The sequence below is a fragment of the Microcaecilia unicolor genome, chromosome 4 (assembly GCF_901765095.1).
Source record: "Microcaecilia unicolor chromosome 4, aMicUni1.1, whole genome shotgun sequence".
In the NCBI taxonomy this organism is placed as follows: Eukaryota; Metazoa; Chordata; class Amphibia; order Gymnophiona; family Siphonopidae; genus Microcaecilia; species Microcaecilia unicolor.
In genome coordinates, this window is record NC_044034.1 from 363911353 (window position 1) to 363933581 (window position 22229).

At 45.6% G+C, this 22229-nt stretch overlaps 1 protein-coding gene across 1 annotated transcript in view; it reads left to right on the forward strand.

Moving 5' to 3' along the window:
• USP9X (ubiquitin specific peptidase 9 X-linked) overlaps positions 1-22229 on the forward strand; it is a 377318-nt gene that overhangs the window by 180018 nt on the left and 175071 nt on the right. The window contains exons 15-16 of the mRNA XM_030202341.1: positions 1705-1792; positions 7071-7413. Of these exons, the coding sequence (XP_030058201.1) occupies positions 1705-1792; positions 7071-7413 (431 nt within the window). The remainder of the gene's footprint in view (positions 1-1704; positions 1793-7070; positions 7414-22229) is intronic.

Below are 22229 nucleotides of genomic sequence, written 5' to 3' on the forward strand. Positions count from 1 at the left end.
GAGCATGATACCTTTGAGAACTGCATTCATGGAAATTAATGAACTTAGAGTAGCAAATCACCTGGACCAGATGATATACACCCCAGAGTACTAATAGAACTGAAAAAAATGTAATTTACCTTTAAAATCACGCATGGTACCTGAAGATTGGAGGGTGGACAATGTAACACCAATTTTTAAAAAGGGTCCCTGTGACACTGTAAATTTGAGCCTGATATTGATGCCAGGCAAAATGGTATAGACTATTATAAAGAAAAGAAATTGCTGACCATATGCATACGCAAAGTCAACATAACATAAGAATAGCCATGTTGGGGGTCAGACTGATTGTATATCTAGTCCTTTATCTTGATTCCAACAATGGCCAATTAAGATTACAAGTACCTGACATAATCCCAAAGAGTAGCAAGATTCCATGCTATTGACCTGAGGGATAAGTAGTGGCTTTCCTTGGGTCTACCTTAATAGTAGTTTATGGATGCTTCCTCCAGGAACTTGTCCCAGTGGTTTTAAAGCCATTTACAGCTGTGTGCTTAAGTAAGCCTGAATGTTCAGTGCCAGGCTAGGCCATGTCTAGACTTAGGCATTGAATACCTAGGTTACAGCAGTCATCCAGAGGCTAACCATGTACAGGCCAATATTCAGACTGGTGCGTGGTTAGCTTGAAAGATAAAATTAGGACAGCCTTTTTGCTGAATATTGTTGCTAATTGGTAAAGTACCGACTCCACTCAAGCTGTGCCCCCAGATTTTACCAGCACTAACTGGACCGTTCCTGGATGGTCACAGGCAATATTAAGCAACATTTCTTGCTTAAGAGCCACTGAATATTGCCTCTCCTGCCTGGTTAAAACCTTTTGAATATCGACTCCTTAAATTGCATGGATTATGATTTTTTTGTCTTTTTTTTTTGTTTGCTTTTTTGTTACCATGAAGGCAACCCAGATTTAAAAGTGAATCTGTTTTCACTGAGCTGCAACTGAGCTAAAAAAAAAAAAATATATATATATGTTTTTATTAGAGATGTGAACAGATGTGGCCTTAGAAGGTCCCATACCTGGGATATGTTTAGAGTTCTTGTCTTAAAGCTCTGTAGAAAAATTAAGATCCCATGCTATAACCATTTTTTTGAGAGCCAAGGTGTTTATTTTAATCTTAATATAGTCCCTTCCCTAATATATGAAAGAATTTTTTAATAATCATTTCCACACTTAGGGCCGCGCTAGATACATGTTAGTGCTTTTATTGCACGCTAACTGTGTGGGCACCCACAATATTCCTGTGGGCTCCTGTACAGCACATGCTAAAAATGCTAGCGCACTTTAGTAAACAGAGCCCTTAGGTTATCGAGGAAAACTTTTTTTTTTTTTAATTTATTTATTTTTAATTGGTGTTCTTGCAGTATTTGAGTGACAGAATGTACAGATGTATTTCATATGAATTTTTTGACTCTTTTGTTAATATGTGTAATTTTGTCTGTAATTATCTTAATTCATGTATGTTTTTACTGTTACCAATCTGGGATCGCAGATAGTGGAGGCTATAATGTTTTTTAAAAATAAGTGATACTTTCCAGATAACCCTCTGAAATGCCATTGTTTCCTAATGAACTGTCAACAAATCAGTTTTACAGTTGAATAATTGTATATATTTTACCTTTAAATATTTTAGTTTGCATTTTCTTCTTTTTTTTTCCCCATTTCAGAACATGGAGAATATGATCCACAAACTGTAAGACCAGGAAGTCGATATAGCCATGTACAGGAGGTCCAGGAGCGACTTAATTTTTTAAGGTTGGTGTGTCTCAGAGTACAGGTCATAGTATTAAGGTGAATTTTATCTGTGGAAGTGGTGGTATGAACTGTAATACAGTAAACCAAACAGTAGTATAGTAATGAAATATAGTAAACCAAAAACAGACCTCAATACTGCAGTTAGAAGAATAGCTATTTACAGTTGCTGAAGATACCAAATTCAAATTCAGTTTAAAAAAGCAGCCAGCACGGACTTTTCTTAGTCTTAATTCAGATTGAATTCATTTAAAACTTGATGGCAAAACACATTTGGCAAAAATAGTACCACTTCAGCTGAAATGCCTGTTCAATCACATGTGCAAGTAGTTGAAATTTCAGGTTCCTGCTCTGTGCGATGCAGATTAATATACCACTATGTTTTAATTTTTTTTTTTTAACTTTGTTTAAACAATTTTTATTGAACAAGCAATAAAACATTACAACCATAAACCTTTATAAGTTGTTCAATTTTCCATTCCATCGATTCCCTCCTTCCCCTTAGGAATTTTTTTTTTACTTTAATCAAAAATCAGAAAGAGTGACATTACAAAGCAATAATAACCAATTGTTTGAGAAGTTGTTGGACTGGCAAGAAAGGCTGGCAGGAGGCAGTTAGCAATCTCCAGAGTCCAAATAGTAGTTGGACAGCAAGTGTAAGTAATTGAGAGAGGTAGTTGGCATGTGAGAATGGTAGATGGTGGCGATGAAGAGAAAAGAGGTTGTGGTGCTGACTTTCGTCTGTATATACTCTGACCGTATAATGTCCATCACATAAACAGGTTTCTTAGGTTGGTTGGTTGGTTAATGTTCAGGTAAAGGTAGATCTGCATTTGCAGCTCCAGACTGCAGGATAATAGTTTCAATTGTGCCTGATTTTCAGGCTCAGATATAAAGTTGGTTATGAATTTTCTTATGTGGTGCAGTCTGTCCACCTGATGGGATTAATTTGGCTTACTTTCTTCTACCTGAATAATTAGAACTAGTTATTCTATATAGTATTTATTTACATGCAGAGAAATGTGTACCCTGCTCTCTCTACAGGTCAGGGATACTAGACGTACAAGGTCACTTCTTAGATGCTCTCTCCCATGGACTACGCCTGTAGGCCCCACGGCACATGCTCGGTCACCCCTCCACCAGGCATCCCAACCACCTTGTCTCTTCCTGGAATCTCCACCATTCCAGTTCCAATATTCCATACTGGGCACTGCTTGGCCCTGACTTCCCAAGTAACCCTGTCAATTAGGTTGTAAGATAAACTTATCCTACCTCAAATCTGCTTCTGTCACAGGGTAGCACTCATTGCTAAGGCCTTCTCTAGGGTCTTCCTAGGTACTGCAGCCCTGCTTGTCACACCTTTGCACTCAAGGCCTCACCAATCTATTCAGCCTCAAGAGCATTTAAACTCCTCCCTGCCTGAGCCCTGCCTCCTTGACTCATCAAGGTTGTTTCACTTGCCCTAAGGTGGCTTACTCTTTGCATGAGAACAAGGAAACCATAAGGGAAAATTAAGACCCATGGTCTAAGCGCCAGAAGTTCTGAGTCATTCTAGCCAAATCAGGACAAATTTGGGCCTTTGATTTCAAAAACAATTCAGTTATGATAATAGAAACGCAAAACCATGTTGTGGTCTGGTTACAAAGCAAATGTCACTTTCAGGGTAGTCCTTTGAGTTACCATGTCCAGTGATGATTCTAGGACGTCCATTAGATTCATTTCAGGAGAAGATATAGTCATCTGTAGATCTCCAGGCATCGAAGGCTTAACCAGAGATAAATAAGCCCCCACTATAGATGGTAAAGACTCAGGAGGCATTTCCAAAATCTCTAAGTATTTTTTTTTTTGTTACATTTGTACCCCGCGCTTTCCCACTTATGGCAGGCTCAATGCCATTCCATGTCCACAGGTGCAATTAAAGGAGATTTAGGAAAATTCAAGAATCTCAAAATATTTCTTTTTAGTTGATTTTCCAAATATTCAAGTCTCCCAAATGTAAAATGTTTGTCTTTGATCAAAACTTTATTCGTTTGAAGCTCTGTGATCTTACTTTCATGGGACTGAAATTTGGTAGTATGTTGACCAGCCTTTTGGGTTTGGACCTCCACAGTTCAGTAGTCGTAGTTAAATCACCAACAAATTTAGTAGATAACTTCAGCATGGAAGAGTAAAGTACCTGGATGTTGTCCCAAAGTGACTCCCTTGTCACTACTTCAGACTTTTACGGCTCCTGTACCATAATACCCAGTTTTACATCTCCCTGAACCCATGCCTTCTCATTTGATAAGTGCTGCATCTGGTTTCAAGCTGTGTGGGTAGCCCCTAAAACCAGGGAGGGAACTGCAGCAGGGGGGACCCTCCAACGCCCCCAATGTGGGCAGACAAACCACTCCTGCAAGCTGGCGCTCTCCTATACTGCTAGCACATCTGGGTTGGGTGAGGTGAAAACTTCTGTTCAGGAATAAGGGAAAACCCCATCAATGCTGCTGCCTGAGGTCAGATCCAGTGAGGCAAAAAGAGATGGAACTCTGAGTCTGATAAACTCCAGAGCTCTCAAGTATTGGCAGCTTAACTGTCGGAGTTGCCGCTAGAACTAGAGGGAGTTGCCGAGAGGCTCTCTTCTTCTCCATGCTAAGACCAGGGTTCAAGCTGGGAGAACAGAGTGATGGTCAGGGTGTCTTTCCTGTTGCCATCTTGCCCCCTCCCCCCCATGGATAAAGGGTAAATAGTGGGGTTCCCCAGGGTTCTTTGTTGGGACTGCTGCTTTTTAACATGTTTGTAAATGATCTAGAAATGGGAATAATAAGTGAGGTGGTTTAGTTTGCTGATAGCAGAGATTTATTCAAAGTTGTTTAATTCACAAGAGAATTGTGAAAAATTGCAAGAAAGACTGTATGAGACTGGAAGACTGAGCATCCCAATGGCAGGTGACGTTTAATGTGAGCAAGTGCAAAGTGATGCATGTTGGAAAGAGGATCCCAAACTATAGTTACATGATGTAAGGTTCCACATTAAGAGCCACCGCCCAGGAAAAGGATCTAGGTGTCATCGTTGATACATCGAAACTCTCTGCCCATTGTGCAGCGATGGCTAAGAAAGCAATTGGAATGTTAGGAATTATTAGAAAAGGAATGGAAAACAAAAATGAGAATGTTATGCCTTTGTATCACTCTGTGGAGTGACCACATTTCAGATATGTGCGGTTTTAGTTGCCACATCTCAAAAAAGATATAGTGGAATTAGAAAAGATATGGAGAAGGGTGTTGTAAATGATAAAGGGGATGGGACGATTTCCCTATGAGGAAAGGCTAAAGCAGCTAGGGCTCTTCAGCTTGGAGAAAAGACGACTGAGGGGAGATATGATAGAGGTCTATAAAATAATGAGTGGAGTGGAACGGGTAAACGTGAATCGCTTGTTTACTCTTTCCAAAATTACTAGGACTAGGGGGCACGCAATGAAGCGCAAGTAGTAAATTTAAAATCAGTCTGAGAAAGTATTTCTTCACTCATTTAATTAAACCCTGAATTCATTGCCAGAGATTGTGGTAAAAGCAGTTAACTTAGCAGTTCATCACTTGCCACACTTATTCCTGCTTTTGTCCAGATAGATATTTTTATCAAGACTTGATTAGAATATCTATCTGGACAAAAGCAGGAATAAGTGTGGCAACAGCTTTGGGGTTGCATGATGTTCCTTAGCTATCTTTCTGTTAGGACGGTTAGTACTTGGTTTGACGTTCTAGTTTAATTTCCCCCCTGTATTGTTGTGTGATCTGGTAGCAGCTTCCTCCTTAGAAGCAGTAGATGTTTCAGGAATCTTAACAGAAAAAGCCTGAGTTTAAATTATAACCAAGATCTCTTACATATTACTGTGAGTTTCTATCGTACAGGCATATTTAACATGTTAGTCTGGAGTAGTTGCAGCAATTTTTAAAAATTCTTTATCAAATTATTCAAATTATGACAGGAAATCACAAGGTTAGCATAAAAATTACATCACAGACTAATTTGCATCTTATTTCGTCCACAAATAAAGCTGAAACCTTCTGCTCAGTGTGCTGCTGCGGCTAGGAAAGCGAATAGAATGTTGGGTGTTATTAAGAAGGGTATGGAGTCCAGGTGTGCGGATGTTATAATGCCGTTGTATCGCTCCATGGTGCGACCGCACCTGGAGTATTGTGTTCAGTACTGGTCTCCGTATCTCAAAAAAGATATAGTAGAATTGGAAAAGGTACAGCGAAGGGCGACGAAAATGATAGTGGGGATGGGACGACTTTCCTATGAAGAGAGGCTGAGAAGGCTAGGGCTTTTCAGCTTGGAGAAGAGACGGCTGAGGGGAGATATGATAGAAGTGTATAAAATAATGAGTGGAATGGATCGGGTGGATGTGAAGCGACTGTTCACGCTATCCAAAAATACTAGGACTAGAGGGCATGAGTTGAAGCTACAGTGTGGTAAATTTAAAACGAATCGGAGAAAATTTTTCTTCACCCAACGTGTAATTAGACTCTGGAATTCATTGCCGGAGAACGTGGTACGGGCGGTTAGCTTGACGGAGTTTAAAAAGGGGTTAGATAGATTCCTAAAGGACAAGTCCATAGACCGCTATTAAATGGACTGGAAAAATTCCTCATTTTTAGGTACAACTTGTCTGGAATGTTTTTACGTTTGGGGAGCGTGCCAGGTGCCCTTGACCTGGATTGGCCACTGTCGGTGACAGGATGCTGGGCTAGATGGACCTTTGGTCTTTCCCAGTATGGCACTACTTATGTACTTATGTACTTATGAAATGTAGATCCAAGATTCATATCGGGTATAAAAATAGTAATGTTTAACAAAATAAAAAGCAATATCTGTCAGATGCAGACTATACAGCTGGGCCAAATAGCATTACTGCAGAACTAGATTTGAACTCTTAACCCAAACTAACCAATTGAGGGTCAAAAGGCTGATATAATCTACCTTCAAATGTAACTATATAAATAGTTGCAGTAATAGAAATGATTTATAGTAGTAATTAAGGCATGAGGAAGTGGGTGTTAATGGATGGTGCTTTTTATTAATCTTGACTTCCTGACATTTTCTGTTATTATTTACTTACTTTTACCTAACCATTCACTTGCCAAGTTGGTTTGTTGCAAGTCCATTAATTACCCTATTTAGGTTTTAAGTTATAAAATACACCAGCACTCTATTTTATGCAACACCATTTGATGTTAACTGTTTTTGCTACAGCTTAGAAAAATCACTAACGCCTTGTCTTTTGTTTATTTTTGTGCAGGTTTTTATTGAAGGATGGCCAGCTATGGCTCTGTGCTCCTCAGGCAAAGCAGATCTGGAAGTGTTTAGCTGAAAATGCAGTCTATCTTTGTGATCGGGAGGCCTGCTTTAAGTGGTATTCCAAGCTAATGGGGGATGAGCCAGACTTGGACCCAGACATTAATAAAGACTTTTTTGAAAATAATGTGCTGCAGCTTGATCCATCCTTATTGACGGAGAATGGAATGAAATGTTTTGAGCGTTTCTTCAAAGCTGTGAACTGCAGAGAAGGGAAACTTACAGCAAAAAGAAGAGCATACATGATGGATGACTTGGAATTGATAGGGCTTGATTACCTTTGGAGGGTAAGCAGGAAAAAAAGGTGCAGGAACAAGGGTTATACCTTTGTAAGTGCTTGGAGTGTATCATTTCTCAGTGCTGATATATTGGATTTACTAAAGTATTCTGTCTTGCAAGAAGTCATTTCAACCTTAGGTTAAAAGGGAACTTCCTGCCCTAAAGTTAATATGGTTGGTTGTTTTTCTGACCAACGTAAGTAGATTTTGAAGTAAGGTAAGAAGTCTTTACCGCTGGATGCACCCAAATTGTGCTGCTAGCTGCTGGTAAACACTATCAAAAGGCCCTTTTTTGTGATAAATGGGCTTTGTTTTGTATTGTTGACTGCTCTCATGATGATACAGGTTGTGTTTTTAGACCACAAGCTCTTTCCTCTTGCTGCTTTTGTCTAATACTTATCAATCACCCAGGTAGACTGTGTCCCCTTGAATTCTGAGCATGACCTTTTAAATTGGTAGAGGTATTTAACTATCATTTTGTACTTGAATTTGGACAGATTAGGATTAGTTTTATTTTCAAAATAAATAGATTGTCAGCATTCAAAATTAATATTTAATCATTCAGTTCCTTATCTTCTGCCAAACCAGGTCAGAACAGATGTGTTCTGTTTACCAACATATGGAGATAGAACAAGCACTTGTGAGCCCTCTTACAGAGGGCACTGTGCAGCCACCTGTTTAGTATTCACTATCTCCAGCAGATGGTGGATGGGCATACTATGCGTAAGTGGTCAGTGGAGTGTAGTTAGGAGTCCTGGGCTGATATGGAGAACTGCTTACCCAGTTGAGGCATGGCAGGAGGTTCCATTCTCTGCCAGGACCCTGGGGAATACCCAGAGGAATTCAATTGCCTTCCTTATTTTCCTCCCTGTTCTCTTTGTTTTCAGCAACTAAGAATGGTTATGCAGCACCACCCACAGAATCTAGAAAGAGCTATCAATCTATCAATTCTTTCTGTGTCCTATCCGGGTGAAACCTATCCGGTCTGCTTGTCCATTCCATCTACTATCCCATCCTCTCCTTTAGAGATCATTTTCATTTGTCCTAATTGTTATTGAATTCAAGTGCATAAAATCTTTTAAGGATGAGGAAAGGATAGTAGATGGTATGGATGGACAGACCAGATAGACCACATGGTCTTTATGTCTTCATTTTTTCTCTATTTCTCTAACATGTGCAACAGATAGAAGTCCTTCTCAGCATAGTACTACTACTACTACTTATCATTTCTATAGCGCTACTAGACGTACGCAGCGCTGTACACTTGAACATGAAGAGACAGTCCCTGCTCGACAGAGCTTACAATCTAATTAGGACAGACAGGACAAACAAGATAAGGGAATATTAAGGTGAGGATGATAAAATAAGGGTTCTGAACAAGTGAATAAGGGTAGGGCTGAAAGACCCTGCAAACTCTTGCAGATGCTACAGAGATAGACCTCTTCCTTGCCTTTGAAAGCATCACTTTAACCTAGGCTTAGTACTCTTTCATCTGATCCAAGCCTATTCAAGGGCACAACTGCTAGCTTTTCTTTAGAAAGGTGTCAAAGTTCTGGCCATTCATGTGGTGGCACTAACATGTTAAGTCACAGCGATGTTAGTAAGAAGGAGCAGATGTCCAAAAAACAGTTGGCTTTATTATGACATCCAAGAGTTGACACGAGCCATGGCCTAAAAAGGCCTCCTTCAGGAGTCTTTTGTTGGATGTGAGGTGATGCTTAGCTGACGTTTGTGAAATTCACATGTTGTCTAATGCCTTACTGTTCCTGTTAGTACCGAACCGCAGCCGGATCCTGCATCAATGGGAACGCCGAGCAGGTGACTGCCCGACGCGGCTGCATCGGCCTCATCCGGCGGTCTCAACTGGTGATAGTGCCCTTGAGTGTGCCGCACATTCGTGAAGGCCGCTTGGACGCCCGTCTGGCACGCTCACAAGAGAACTGGAGAGGGAGGAACAGCGTGTGAGGAGAGGCAGCGCACGGAGAGACAGGAGAAAGCTGCGAGGAGTAGCCCGATGGCCACGAGGTGCGGCACGAGGACCGAACGGCCTCTGACCAGAGCTGCGGCACTAAGCTGCTCACAGGAAGGAAGAAAACCATGTCCAGAGTTACAGAGCTCTGTGCTCAGGACATCACTCTTGAGCATCTGACTGTGAGTAATCTATCTAACCCAAATCGACACCAAAATGAATACAATCAAAATACTCCTAGCAGTATACTCCCTCACACTGACCCACTTAACACTATCCATCCCACTTACAGAATATAATCATATCCATCCTACAAAACCACCAAAGACTGATCAAACACTCCACACTTCACCAAACTGATACCCACCAAATCAAAGGAAGATTATCTAAATATGGTCAATACCATCAAAATGGAAGGAAAGATCACAACAAACATACACCACCCAATGAACGACAACTTACAAAAATCTACACAACATCAAACCTAGCAGCCCAATACCAAAATATCCAAGTGGGCTACATTAATGCTAGATCCGTAGTTAACAAAATAACAATATCAGACTGGATTAACTCAGAAAGCCTCGATCTTATCTTCATCAGCGAAACTTGGATCCACAGTCAAAAGGACCCCATAATCCTCGAACTATGCCCTCCAGGTTACAAAATCACTCACTGGACCAGATTGGAAAAGTGAGGTGGAGGCATAGCACTAATCTACCGAGCACAATTCAGTACTGAAACCATCGCCGAGTCCATTACACCCCAACTAGAAATTGCTTCACTCAGAATCCAAAACAAATCCCTGATTGATCAACTGAACTGCGTCCTGTTTTACAGACCGCCCGGTAACTGGAACAAAAGCCAGCCTATCTTCACGGGCTTCATCGCAAATACTTGTGTAAACAACTCCAATACACTAATACTAGGCGACATAAACCTTCACCTAGAAGACCCCAACTCCGCCAATGCACGTGAATGCAAAGACTTCCTACAGTCCTGGGATCTCAAATGGCCTCACATGCAAGTTACCCACATCAAGGGACACACACTGGACCTCTTATCACACAAACTGTCCACAGATCATAATCTATCAATAACAGACATCAAATGGTCAGAAACACCTTGGACCGACCACTACAAATTGAACCTATCCCTAAATTGGCGAAAGAAGGGATTAAATCGTACACCAGAACAAACAACTTGCACTACGAGAGAACAAATAGATCCACAAATATTCTGGCAACAGATATGTGACAACGGATGGACAACACGAACTGACTCCATACATTATCTCAATCTCTGGGAGGATAGATGCAGAAGTGTACTAAACGAAATAGCACCCTTAAAGACAAGAATATCAAGAAGACAAAACTCGATACCATGGTTCAACGACGAATTAAAAAAAACTCAAAACACAATCCAACGAGCATGGAAAAAAAATAAAAGATGAGCATACACTCAATGCATGGAAACAAATACACAGAAAATACAAATATGCAATTAGACAAACCAAAAGGGCATACTACAAGACTAAAATAGGACTGGATAATAAAGCTCTGAAGAAACTATTTAAACTCATAAATAAATTACTAGATACCACCCCTGTCACCACATCCAACACAGACATCCCAACCGCAGACAAACTGGCTACCTACTTTAAAGAGAAGATAACAAAATTACGCAGCACTCTTCCTTATCACAACACCGACATCGAAAACTTCTTCAACGACCTGGACCTAATCCCGGGTGGATACCAAACTGATCGTATCTGGTCAACATTCAGCATACTCACCACTTAATCAGTTACACAAGCGACTCATAGGTTCGCCAACACCCACTGCAAACTGGACATATGTCCCAGTCATCTACTTAAACATGCCCCCAGCCGATTCATAGAAGACCTCACATCCCACCTAAACTTCATGCTACAACAAGGACTCTTCCCAGAGGAATATGGTAACAACTTACTTACCCCAATACCAAAAGACACTAAGAAAAAAAAAATGATCTCACCAACTACCGCCCAGTCGCGTCTATCCCTCTAGTAGTAAAATTGATGGAGAGCTTGGTGACCAAACAGCTTACGGAATACATGGACAAGTTCTCAATACTACACAACTCACAATCAGGATTCCGCTCCCATCATAGCACTGAAACTGTCCTAGTCACTCTCCTGGCCAAATTCAAGCAGGAAATAGCCATAGGTAAAAGCATACTTCTCCTCCAATTCGACATGTCGAGTGCATTCGACATGGTAAACCACAATATACTTCTAAGACTCCTTGGACACTTCGGGATTGATGGAAATGTACTTAATTGGTTCAAGGGCTTTCTAACCACCAGAACATACCAAGTAAAATCAAATTCAAACATATCACCGTGGAAAGCAGCCTGCTGAGTACCTTAAGGATCACCTTTATCACCAATACTCTTCAGCATGATGATGATCCCACTTGCAAAGTCCTTATCCAATCAAGGCCTCAACCCATTTATCTATGTAGATGATGTTACAATCTACATTCCCTTCAGACATGCCTTGACAGAAATAACCAATGAAATCAATGATGGCCTGAACATCATGGACTTGGGCAAACTCATTCCAATTGAAACTGAACAATGAAAAAATACACTGCCTCATCCTGTCATCTCAACATAAGAATTACAAACCTGCAACCATAAACACCCCAGAACACACACTCCCTACTTCAGACAGCCTAAAAATACTCGGAGTCGCAATCGACCGCAGCCATACTCTCGAGAGCCAATTAAATACCGTAATAAAGAAAATGTGCTATTCAATGTGGAAACTCAAACGAATAAAACCTTTCTTCCCGAAGGATACTTTTCAAAACCTAATACAATCAATGGTCCTAAGCCATGCAGATTACTGGAACGGAATCTACGCGTGATGTAAAGAACTCACAAAAAAACTCCAGACCGCCCAAAACACAGCAGCCAGACTGATATATGGTAAAACACGATTCGAAAGCGCTAAACCCCTGCGAGAGAAGCTGCACTGGCTCCCAATCATAGAACGGATCATCTTCAAAATCTGCACTTTGGTCCACAAAATTATCTACGGTGTAGTCCCAGGATACATGACAGACCTCATAGATCTACCAACCAGAAACAGAATCGGATCATCACAATCATACCAAAACCTACATTACCCAAACTGCAAAGGACTAAAATACAAAACAACTTACGCATCTAGCTTCTCCTACGTAAGCGCACAACTATGGAATGGACTCCCATATGCGGTGAAAACAATCCATGACCACTAAACTTCAGGAAATCACTAAAAACTCAACTCTTCAAAAAGGCCTATCCCACCAATCCAACATATATCCCCACACCCAGCAACACAGCATAACCAATGATCGTACTGAACAATTTACAGTCTTTATTCCCTCCGACCCCATGACGCCAGATTCACACCTACCTCATTTGACCACAACATAACCTTGTATTATCAACCGAATTGGCAAACACCTTTACGGTACTACGTAAGCCACATTGAGCCTGCAAATAGGTGGGAAAATGTGGGGTACAAATGTAACAAATAAAAATATTAATATGCTTGGACTCTGCATAGTGCAAACTAGTGCAGCTAAGCATCATCTCACATCCCACAAAAGACTCCTGAAGAAGGCCTTTTTAGGCCAAAACATGGCTTTTGTCGTCTTGGATGTCATAATAAAGCCAGCTGTTTTTTTGACATCGCCTTCTGCGCCTTCTTTTGTCAGCCTCGCTGTGATTGACTTGCTTTGTGCAATTTCAAGGGTTTCTGTTCTTTGTTTGCCGGGCACTAACATGTTAACATAGTTGTCTGGAGGGGCACCCTGTTGGCCTCACATCCTGACATAGTTCAGTTTTTGAAGGTAGTCACCAGTGATCCCTGGTACATTCCGATGCCTTGGCTTGCAATTTTAATCTGGTTATAGGGAGTTCTCCTTATGAACCGCTTTGGAGAGTGTGTCTGTAGGATCTTCCTCATAGAAGGCATTTTTTGTGGCTGTTTTGTTTGGCCAAAAGAATTTTGGAACTCGATGTGTGTTTCTTGTCAAGAGCACTTTTCACACTATAAGGATGCAGGGGTCTTAGTTCAAACAGTTCCTTTAGGGTAATTATGTCTACTCTGGAGCTGAGCCCCAGATCTTAAACTTGAGCCTTCATATAAAAAAATGTAAAGTTGCACTCAGAGCCTACTCCTTTCTGAAGGGTTTTGTTACTTAGCTTGTAACATGAAGTTAGGTGGGCATTTGTGGCTGCAGTGGGACATGCTAGTTAGGATGAGTGATCCTAACTTGACATTGCACGTCTCTTTAGCCCTTTTCTCCCTGTTAATATTGTACAGTGTTTAATCCTATTTTTGTAACCTGTGTAGATATGATTTGCAGTATACCCTCAATAAATATGTTTCAAAAGTGGTTTCTGCCTTTAATGCTGATCAGGTGATCATGCATGCTTTCTTTTCATAGGGAAGATTGCAGGGAAAACTTCTGTGTTCTCTGCACTGTAGTAGTATACTGCAGTAGTATACTGCAGTATTGGAGATGACCAACACAGTTTGTAGGACTGATTGTTCTTTTGGGGTTCCTAAGAAGAGAGAAATAGTTATGAAATCCACTACAGCATAGCAACTCAATGAAGCAACCTCCTCAGCCTATATTATAAAAGGTTATATGTCTGAGGGATTGCAAGCACATTCAACCTGATGTTTGGAGGAGACTTGGGCAAAAATTTATGATTTCTCTGGAGGATTTGCAAAGTCATGACATATTCGTTGCATTTGTTTCTGAAACTATATATTAGATGCTCTTGGAAGAGGGGATACAACCTTTGGAGTAGGGGTGTTTGTTGCTGTAATTGACATGTCTTGCATAATGTAATGGATTTCTTGTTATATTTCCTCTGTCCAGGTCTGGATAAGGAAGGGAAACGTTTAGCTTTAACTGCTATGCTTTGTTCCTGAGTCCTAACACAACCAGTCCAGAGTCTTGCCCTGGTTTACGGTCTAATTTGATTTCATTCTTGTTCAGAGTTGCATATAGTCAATTAGCCGGTAATAAGGTATTGCTGATTCTGGATTCTGTCTAGAAATGTGGCTAGTTGGACAAGCTGAGGCTGCATTACATTCCCTCCCTCCCAAGTTTAGGGTTGATTTTGGAAGGTGGTCTGCGTATGCTTGGTTACAGAAAATACTGAACAGGTAGCTGCATGATGCCCAGTGTGCTTGTTCTATGTCTCCATCAGCAGATAGAGGGGCATAACTCATCCAGTCTAGTCTGGTAGGACTCAAAGAAAATTAGCAGCTTTGGCCAAATTCTCCTTTTCAGTTATGTCCAGTAATCTTGCCTCTCTTAGTTTGTGACATAATAAAGGTGCATTGTGTTATGAAGCTTTGACTGAAGCAAGCTGAATTGTAGTGCCTACTTTGACCTCCAGGTTAAGAATTGTAAGAACCGAGGTGTTGAAATTAATGATCAAACAGATGGTCAGGGCCTACTACTGCTACTACTACTACTATTTAGCATTTCTATAGCGCTACAAAGCATACGCAGCGCTGCACAAACATAGAAGAAAGACAGTCCCTGCTCAAAGAGCTTACAATCTAATAGACAAAAAAATAAATAAAGTAAGCAAATCAAATCAATTAATGTGAACGGGAAGGAAGAGAGGAGGGTAGGTGGAGGTGAGTGGTTACAAGTGGTTACGAGTCAAAAGCAATGTTAAAGAGGTGGGCTTTCAGTCTAGATTTAAAGGTGGCCAAGGATGGGGCAAGACGTAGGGGCTCAGGAAGTTTATTCCAGGCGTAGGGTGCAGCGAGACAAAAGGCGCGAAGTCTGGAGTTGGCAGTAGTGGAGAAGGGAACAGATAAGAAGGATTTATCCATGGAGCAGAGTGCACGGGAAGGGGTGTAGGGATGGACGAGTGTGGAGAGATACTGGGGAGCAGCAGAGTGAGTAGATTTATAGGTTAGTAGAAGAAGTTTGAACAGGATGCGAAAACGGATAGGGAGCCAGTGAAGGGTCTTGAGGAGAGGGGTAGTATGAGTAAAGCGACCCTGGCGGAAGATGAGACGGGCAGCAGAGTTTTGAACCGACTGGAGAGGGGAGAGGTGACTAAGTGGGAGGCCAGCAAGAAGCAGATTGCAGTAGTCTAAACGAGAGGTGACAAGGGTGTGGATGAGGGTTTTGGTAGAGTGCTCGGAAAGAAAGGGGCGGATTTTACGGATGTTGTAAAGAAAGAAACGACAGGTCTTGGCAATCTGCTGGATATGAGCAGAGAAGGAGAGAGAAGAGTCAAAGATGACCCCAAGGTTTCGAGCTGAGGAGACAGGGAGAATGAGAGAGCCTGGGCTTGGAACATGATGGAGAGGCTAGGCCCAGGGCATGATGGTCCAGGCAAAGACAATTCCAGGCTGGAATGGAATGGTAAGCAAACTGGGCATAGGAGCCAGGGTTGCAACAAGTAACAAGCACATAAAACAGCTGGAATGTGAAACAGAAGGCTAATTTGGCTGCAGGTAAGCAGGTATTAGTAAGTAACAACAGTGAAAAAGAAGAGTTGGATACAAACCAGGTACATGGCTGACCATCAGATGACCTGTTTAGACCAGCAAGAGTATGTTAGTGTCCCGTTCCGGGCCCTTACCTGGCGCCCCGCGAATCGGAGCGGGGGGCTGGGGCGTCCGGGGAGCGCGGGCCGACGGGGGAAGGTTGCCCCGAGGATCGCCGCGACGGCTGGTTGCCCCGAGGCCGGTGACCCAGGGGAACTAGCGCCGGTCTCGGGGAAAGGGATCCGCCGGACAAGATGGCGGCGCCGGTGTCAGCGTCCTCCTCGCTGTGGCAGGACCAGCGAGGAGGCTCCGCCCACTTGCGCCGGATTGGCGCATCGTCAGAGGAACTCCGCCCATTGGACGGAGAGACCAATCCGGTCCCCGTTACCGGCTGGGGCGGAGAGGATTGGCCCAGCGGTTTCCCCAGCCAGAACAAGCGGGGGATTTAAACGGAAGCACGGAGGGGAACCGATGCTTCCGTTCCTTGTTCGAAGCCCTCGAGCTAGCGGTTTCCAAGACGGTGTTCGTGCCTCGTGACTGCCAGCCGTCCTGCTAGCTCCTTCCAAGATTGTGTTTGGTTCTCAAGTCTGCTAGCCGTCCTGCTAGCTCCTTCCAAGATTGTGTTTGGTTCTCAAGTCTGCTAGCCGTCCTGCTAGCCATTTCCAAGACTGTGTTTGGTTCAAGTCTGCTAGCTGTCCTGCTAGCCATTTCCAAGACTGTGTTTGGTTCTCAAGTCTGCTAGCCGTCCTGCTAGCCATTTCCAAGACTGTGTTTGGTTCAAGTCTGCTAGCCGTCCTGCTAGCCATTTCCAAGACTGTGTTTGGTTCTCAAGTCTGCTAGCCGTCCCTGCTAGCCATTTCCAAGACTGTGTTTGGTTCAAGTCTGCTAGCCGTCCTGCTAGCCATTTCCAAGACTGTGTTTGGTTCTCAAGTCTGCTAGCCGTCCTGCTAGCCATTTCCAAGACTGTGTTTGGTTCAAGTCTGCTAGCCGTCCTGCTAGCCCCTTCCAAGACTGTGTTTTGTTCTCAAGCCGGCTAGCCGCCCCGCTAGCTAGTTCCAAGACTGCGTTTGTTCCTGTTGTCAGCGAACCGTCCGGTTAAGCCACGTTACCCAAGACTCTGTATCCATAGCCAGCCAGGCCAGCCGTCGCCCCGTGGTTCCAGCAGTCCTGCTGGCCGCCCGCAGCTGAGGGCTCAACCCTCGGTGAACGGCGGTCGCCGCAGGTGAAGATTCGGGGTGCACGGTTATTTCCTGGGCCTCATAGAGCTCGGGAGAACTCGAGAGCTCACCTACACCCGAGTGACCTCAGGGCCACGACAGAAAACGGAAGCCATGAGCTCACCGACGCACCCTGATCTACGGGACCTGGCTAAGGTTCTCCAGCAGCAACAGGAACAGCTTAATGCCCTGTCGGGGGCTCTCCAGAATGTATGTTCGCAACTATCCACGCTTCAGGTACAGAACCAGGCCGCTGCGGTCCAAGAGGCCGCAGCCGCTCCCCGTATGGGAGGGTTCCGCGTGGGACCTCGGTTCCCTGAGCCGGCACGATACGATGGGAACCCGGGAGGTTGTCGAGGGTTTCTCCATCAGTGTAATCTGGCCTTCCGGATGCAACCGGAGGCTTTTGCTTCGGATCAAAGTAAGGTAGGCTACATTATGGGCCTTTGTGAAGATAAGGCCCGGGATTGGGTGGTCCCTCTGGACGAACAACATGATCCCATTTTGGAGGATTATAGCGAATTTCAGCGCCGGTTCCGGATGGTGTTTGACATTCCGGGAAGACCCTCCTCTGTGGCATCGGAGCTGCTCCGAATTCATCAGGGAGAGGGCACTGTGGCCGACTATGCCATCCGGTTCCGGACCTTAGCCGCGGAGCTGCGTTGGAATCCGGAGTCCTTGACGGCCATTTTTATGGAGGGATTACACGAACGGATCAAGGATGAGTTAGCCGGACGGGAGATCCCCGGATCCTTGGATGCCCTCATCTCACTCTGTATCCGGGTGGACACTCGATTCCAGGAGCGAGCCAGAGACCGGGCGGAGCGGCAGAAGGGTCCTCCAAGACGAGCAAGGGACCGGCCCCTCGTCAGGTGAACCGGGACGCTACGGAGCCCGGAGAAGAGCCCATGGTAATGGGCCGGCAACGGCTGACTCCCGCCGAACGACAGCAACGACAGTCTAAGGGACTGTGCTTCTATTGTGGGCAGGCCGGGCATTTCCTCCGGACGTGTTCCATCCGGCCGGGAAATGCGTTCCCCAAGGCACCCTGAGGGGAGGGTTCTTGGGGCACTCCGCTCCCCTACCAGACACCTTGCTCATCTTACCAGTGACCTTACAGTGGCAGGAGGCCACGGTCCAGACCCGAGCCCTGGTGGACTCGGGGTCGGGGGGAAATTTTATTGGGCTCGAACTGCTACAGCAAATGGGCTGGCCCACGCTCCCCCGGAGACCTATGCTCCGGATAACTTCTATCCAGGAACTACCCTTCCTCAGCCGGTCACTGAGATTACTCCTATGTTGGGTCTGCAAGTGGGGAGGGCCATCGGGAGGAGGCTGAATTCTTGGTATTGTCGCGGACCATCCACCCGGTGGTTCTGGGATTGCCATGGTTACGATACCACAACCCGGTTATTGACTGGACCGGGAGAAAGATTCAAGCGTGGGGGCCATTCCTGTCTAGAGACTTGTTGTAAGGGTCGGGCTGGCAGCTGTCCGGCCTTAAATATGTTGCCCGAGGAAGGACCAAGTGAACTGGGCTCCCTGCCTAGGGACTATAGAGATTTTTCTGATGTGTTTAGTCCCAAGGAGGCGGAGGTATTACCCCCGCACAGGTCTTTCGACTGTGCTATTAATCTGAAGACAGATACGGTACCTCCACGGGGCCGCCCGTACAAACTGTCTCGAGGAGAGGTCAAGGCTATGCGAGAATATATCCATGAGAATCTACGGAAAGGGTTCATTCAGCCGTCTACCTCCCCAGCCGGGGCGGGGTTTTTTTTTGTTACCAAGAAGGATGGAACCCTGAGACCCTGTATTGACTATCGGGGATTAAATGCCATCACCGTGAAGGATCGGTTCCCGTTACCACTCATTCCCGAGCTCTTGGACAGACTGCAAGGAGCCCAGATCTTCACGAAGTTAGATTTGCGGGGAGCCTACAATCTAGTACGAATCCGGGCAGGGGATGAATGGAAGACGGCCTTCAATACCCATGAGGGGCATTTTGAATATCGGGTAATGCCATTCGGTCTCTGTAATGCCCCTGCGGTGTTTCAACGGCTTATCAATTGTGTATTAGAAGAATTACTCAATTCCACAGTGATTGTATATCTGGACGACATCTTAATTTACTCTAAGGACCCCAAGGAGCACCCGGGCCATGTACGCGCAGTGCTGTACCGCCTACGGCAAGCCCATCTATTTGCGAAGCTGAGTAAGTGCGCCTTCCATCAGCGGTCTTTACCGTTTTTGGGGCATATCTTGCTTCCAGGGGGGTTACGGATGGAACCAGACAAGCTCCAAGCCATTCGAGAGTGGCCTCAGCCGAAGAGCCTGAAGGCCTACAACGATTCCTGGGCTTCGCCAATTATTATCGCCAATTTATCCCCCAGTATTCTCGCTTGACACCCCGCTGACGGCGCTCACCCGTAAGGACGCAAGGTCAAGGATTGGCCGCCAGAAGCGCAAACGGCTTTTCGTCAAATCAAGGGGGCCTTTGAGTCCGCGTCTATTCTGCTGATTCCCGACCCTGAGAAGCCTTTCACGGTAGAGGTGGACGCATCCGCTCTAGGGGCCGGCGCGGTCATTTCTCAGATCAACCCCGAAGGCCGGCGCCAACCATGCTCCTTCTTTTCACGTAAATTCTCGCCAGCCGAGCGAAATTATACGGTTGGGGATAGGGAACTCTTGGCCCTGAAATTAGCACTGCAAGAATGGAGACATTTACTGGAAGGAGCGGAACACCGGTTCACGGTCATCACTGATCATAAGAACCTCCTATACCTCCAAGAGGCCCAGCGACTGAATCCCCGACAGGCCCGGTGGTCATTATTCTTTGCTAGGTTCCATTTTCAACTAGTGTTCCGGGCGGCCTCCCAGAATACCCCGGCAGATGCACTCTCCCGGGCCTTTGAAGTACCAGAAGAGACGAAGGAGACTCATCCTATGTTAGACCCTGCGTGTCTCAGTGCAGCCACCGGGGAGGTTGCCCAAGTCCCGAGATTCGTGGCGGCCACGGATCGGAAGAGGGTTCTGCAATGGGGACACTCGTCTAGGTGGGCCGGGCACTTTGGGTACCATAAGACACTCCGGTTCATCGCGAGACAGTATCGATGGCCACAGATGAGACAAGATATCCTCCAATTTGTTACCTCGTGCCCGGTATGTGCCCGAACCAAGCCAGTAGGAGGACCCCCCGTGGGAGACCTACAACCTATGCCCATACCGACCAGCCCCTGGTCGGAGATATCCATGGACTTTATCACTGACTTACCTCGTTCCCAGGGCCATACTGTGATCTGGGTAGTGATAGATCGGTTCTCGAAAATGGCTCATTTTGTTCCCTTCACTAACATTCCGACGGCCGCCTCGTTAGCTCAAGCATTCATTCATCACATCTTTCGACTACATGGACTGCCCACTCGGATCATCAGTGACCGGGGGCCCCAATTTACCTCCCGCTTTTGGAGAGCCTTATGCAAGGCCTTGGGGGTGGAGAATCATTTTTCATCCGCTTACCATCCTCAAACCAATGGCATGGTTGAAAGGATAAACCAAACTCTGAAAGGGTTTTTAAGAGCCTTTGTCAACCAACGACAGGATAACTGGGCTTCTCTACTTTCATGGGCCGAGTTCGCTTATAACCAAAGTGACCACTCATCCTCAGGACAGTCCCCGTTCTTCTTGGTATATGGCCGACATCCACGGCTTCCAGGACCGTTCCCGACTACCGCCATGATCCCGGCTGGGGACCAAGTTGTAGCCGACCTACAAGAGGTCTGGAGGATGACTAGGAAGCAATTACAGAAGACCGCGACCAAGGACAAGCGATTTGCTGACCGCCATCGGCGGCCCGCCCCGTGCTCCAACCAGGACAGAAAGTATGGCTAAGCACGAAACATCTGAGACTCCGAGGAGCTTCCCGAAGATTGGGACAGCGATACGTGGGACCCTATGCCATCCAAGAACGAATTGGGGCAGTAACATATCGATTGCGGTTACCCGCCACTCTACGAGTACATAATGCCTTCCATATCTCGCTACTGAAGAGGTTTCGGGAGTCCAGGTGGCACCCGCCGCCAGCCCCGGAGAGGGATCTCCAGGTGGCGCCGGACCCGGAGTTTGAGGTAGAAGAGATCCTCGATTCCAAGTGGCGGCGGGGAAGACTGTATTATTTACTATCCTGGAAATCGTTTGGCCCCGAAGATAATTCCTGGGAGCTCGTGTCTAATGTTCATGCTCCAGAACTGGTCAAAGCCTTCCACGCCCAATATCCGTCCAAACCCGGGCCCGGAGGAGGGGGGCTTCCGGGGAGGGTACTGTCCCGTTCCGGGCCCTTACCTGGCGCCCCGCGAATCGGAGCGGGGGGCTGGGGCGTCCGGGGAGCGCGGGCCGACGGGGGAAGGTTGCCCCGAGGATCGCCGCGACGGCTGGTTGCCCCGAGGCCGGTGACCCAGGGGAACTAGCGCCGGTCTCGGGGAAAGGGATCCGCCGGACAAGATGGCGGCGCCGGCGTCAGCGTCCTCCTCGCTGTGGCAGGACCAGCGAGGAGGCTCCGCCCACTTGCGCCGGATTGGCGCATCGTCAGAGGAACTCCGCCCATTGGACGGAGAGACCAATCCGGTCCCCGTTACCGGCTGGGGCGGAGAGGATTGGCCCAGCGGTTCCCCAGCCAGAACAAGCGGGGGATTTAAACGGAAGCACGGAGGGGAACCGATGCTTCCGTTTCCTTGTTCGAAGCCCTCGAGCTAGCGGTTTCCAAGACGGTGTTCGTGCCTCGTGACTGCCAGCCGTCCTGCTAGCTCCTTCCAAGATTGTGTTTGGTTCTCAAGTCTGCTAGCCGTCCTGCTAGCCATTTCCAAGACTGTGTTTGGTTCAAGTCTGCTAGCTGTCCTGCTAGCCATTTCCAAGACTGTGTTTGGTTCTCAAGTCTGCTAGCCGTCCTGCTAGCCATTTCCAAGACTGTGTTTGGTTCAAGTCTGCTAGCCGTCCTGCTAGCCATTTCCAAGACTCTGTTTGGTTCTCAAGTCTGCTAGCCGTCCTGCTAGCCATTTCCAAGACTGTGTTGGTTCAAGTC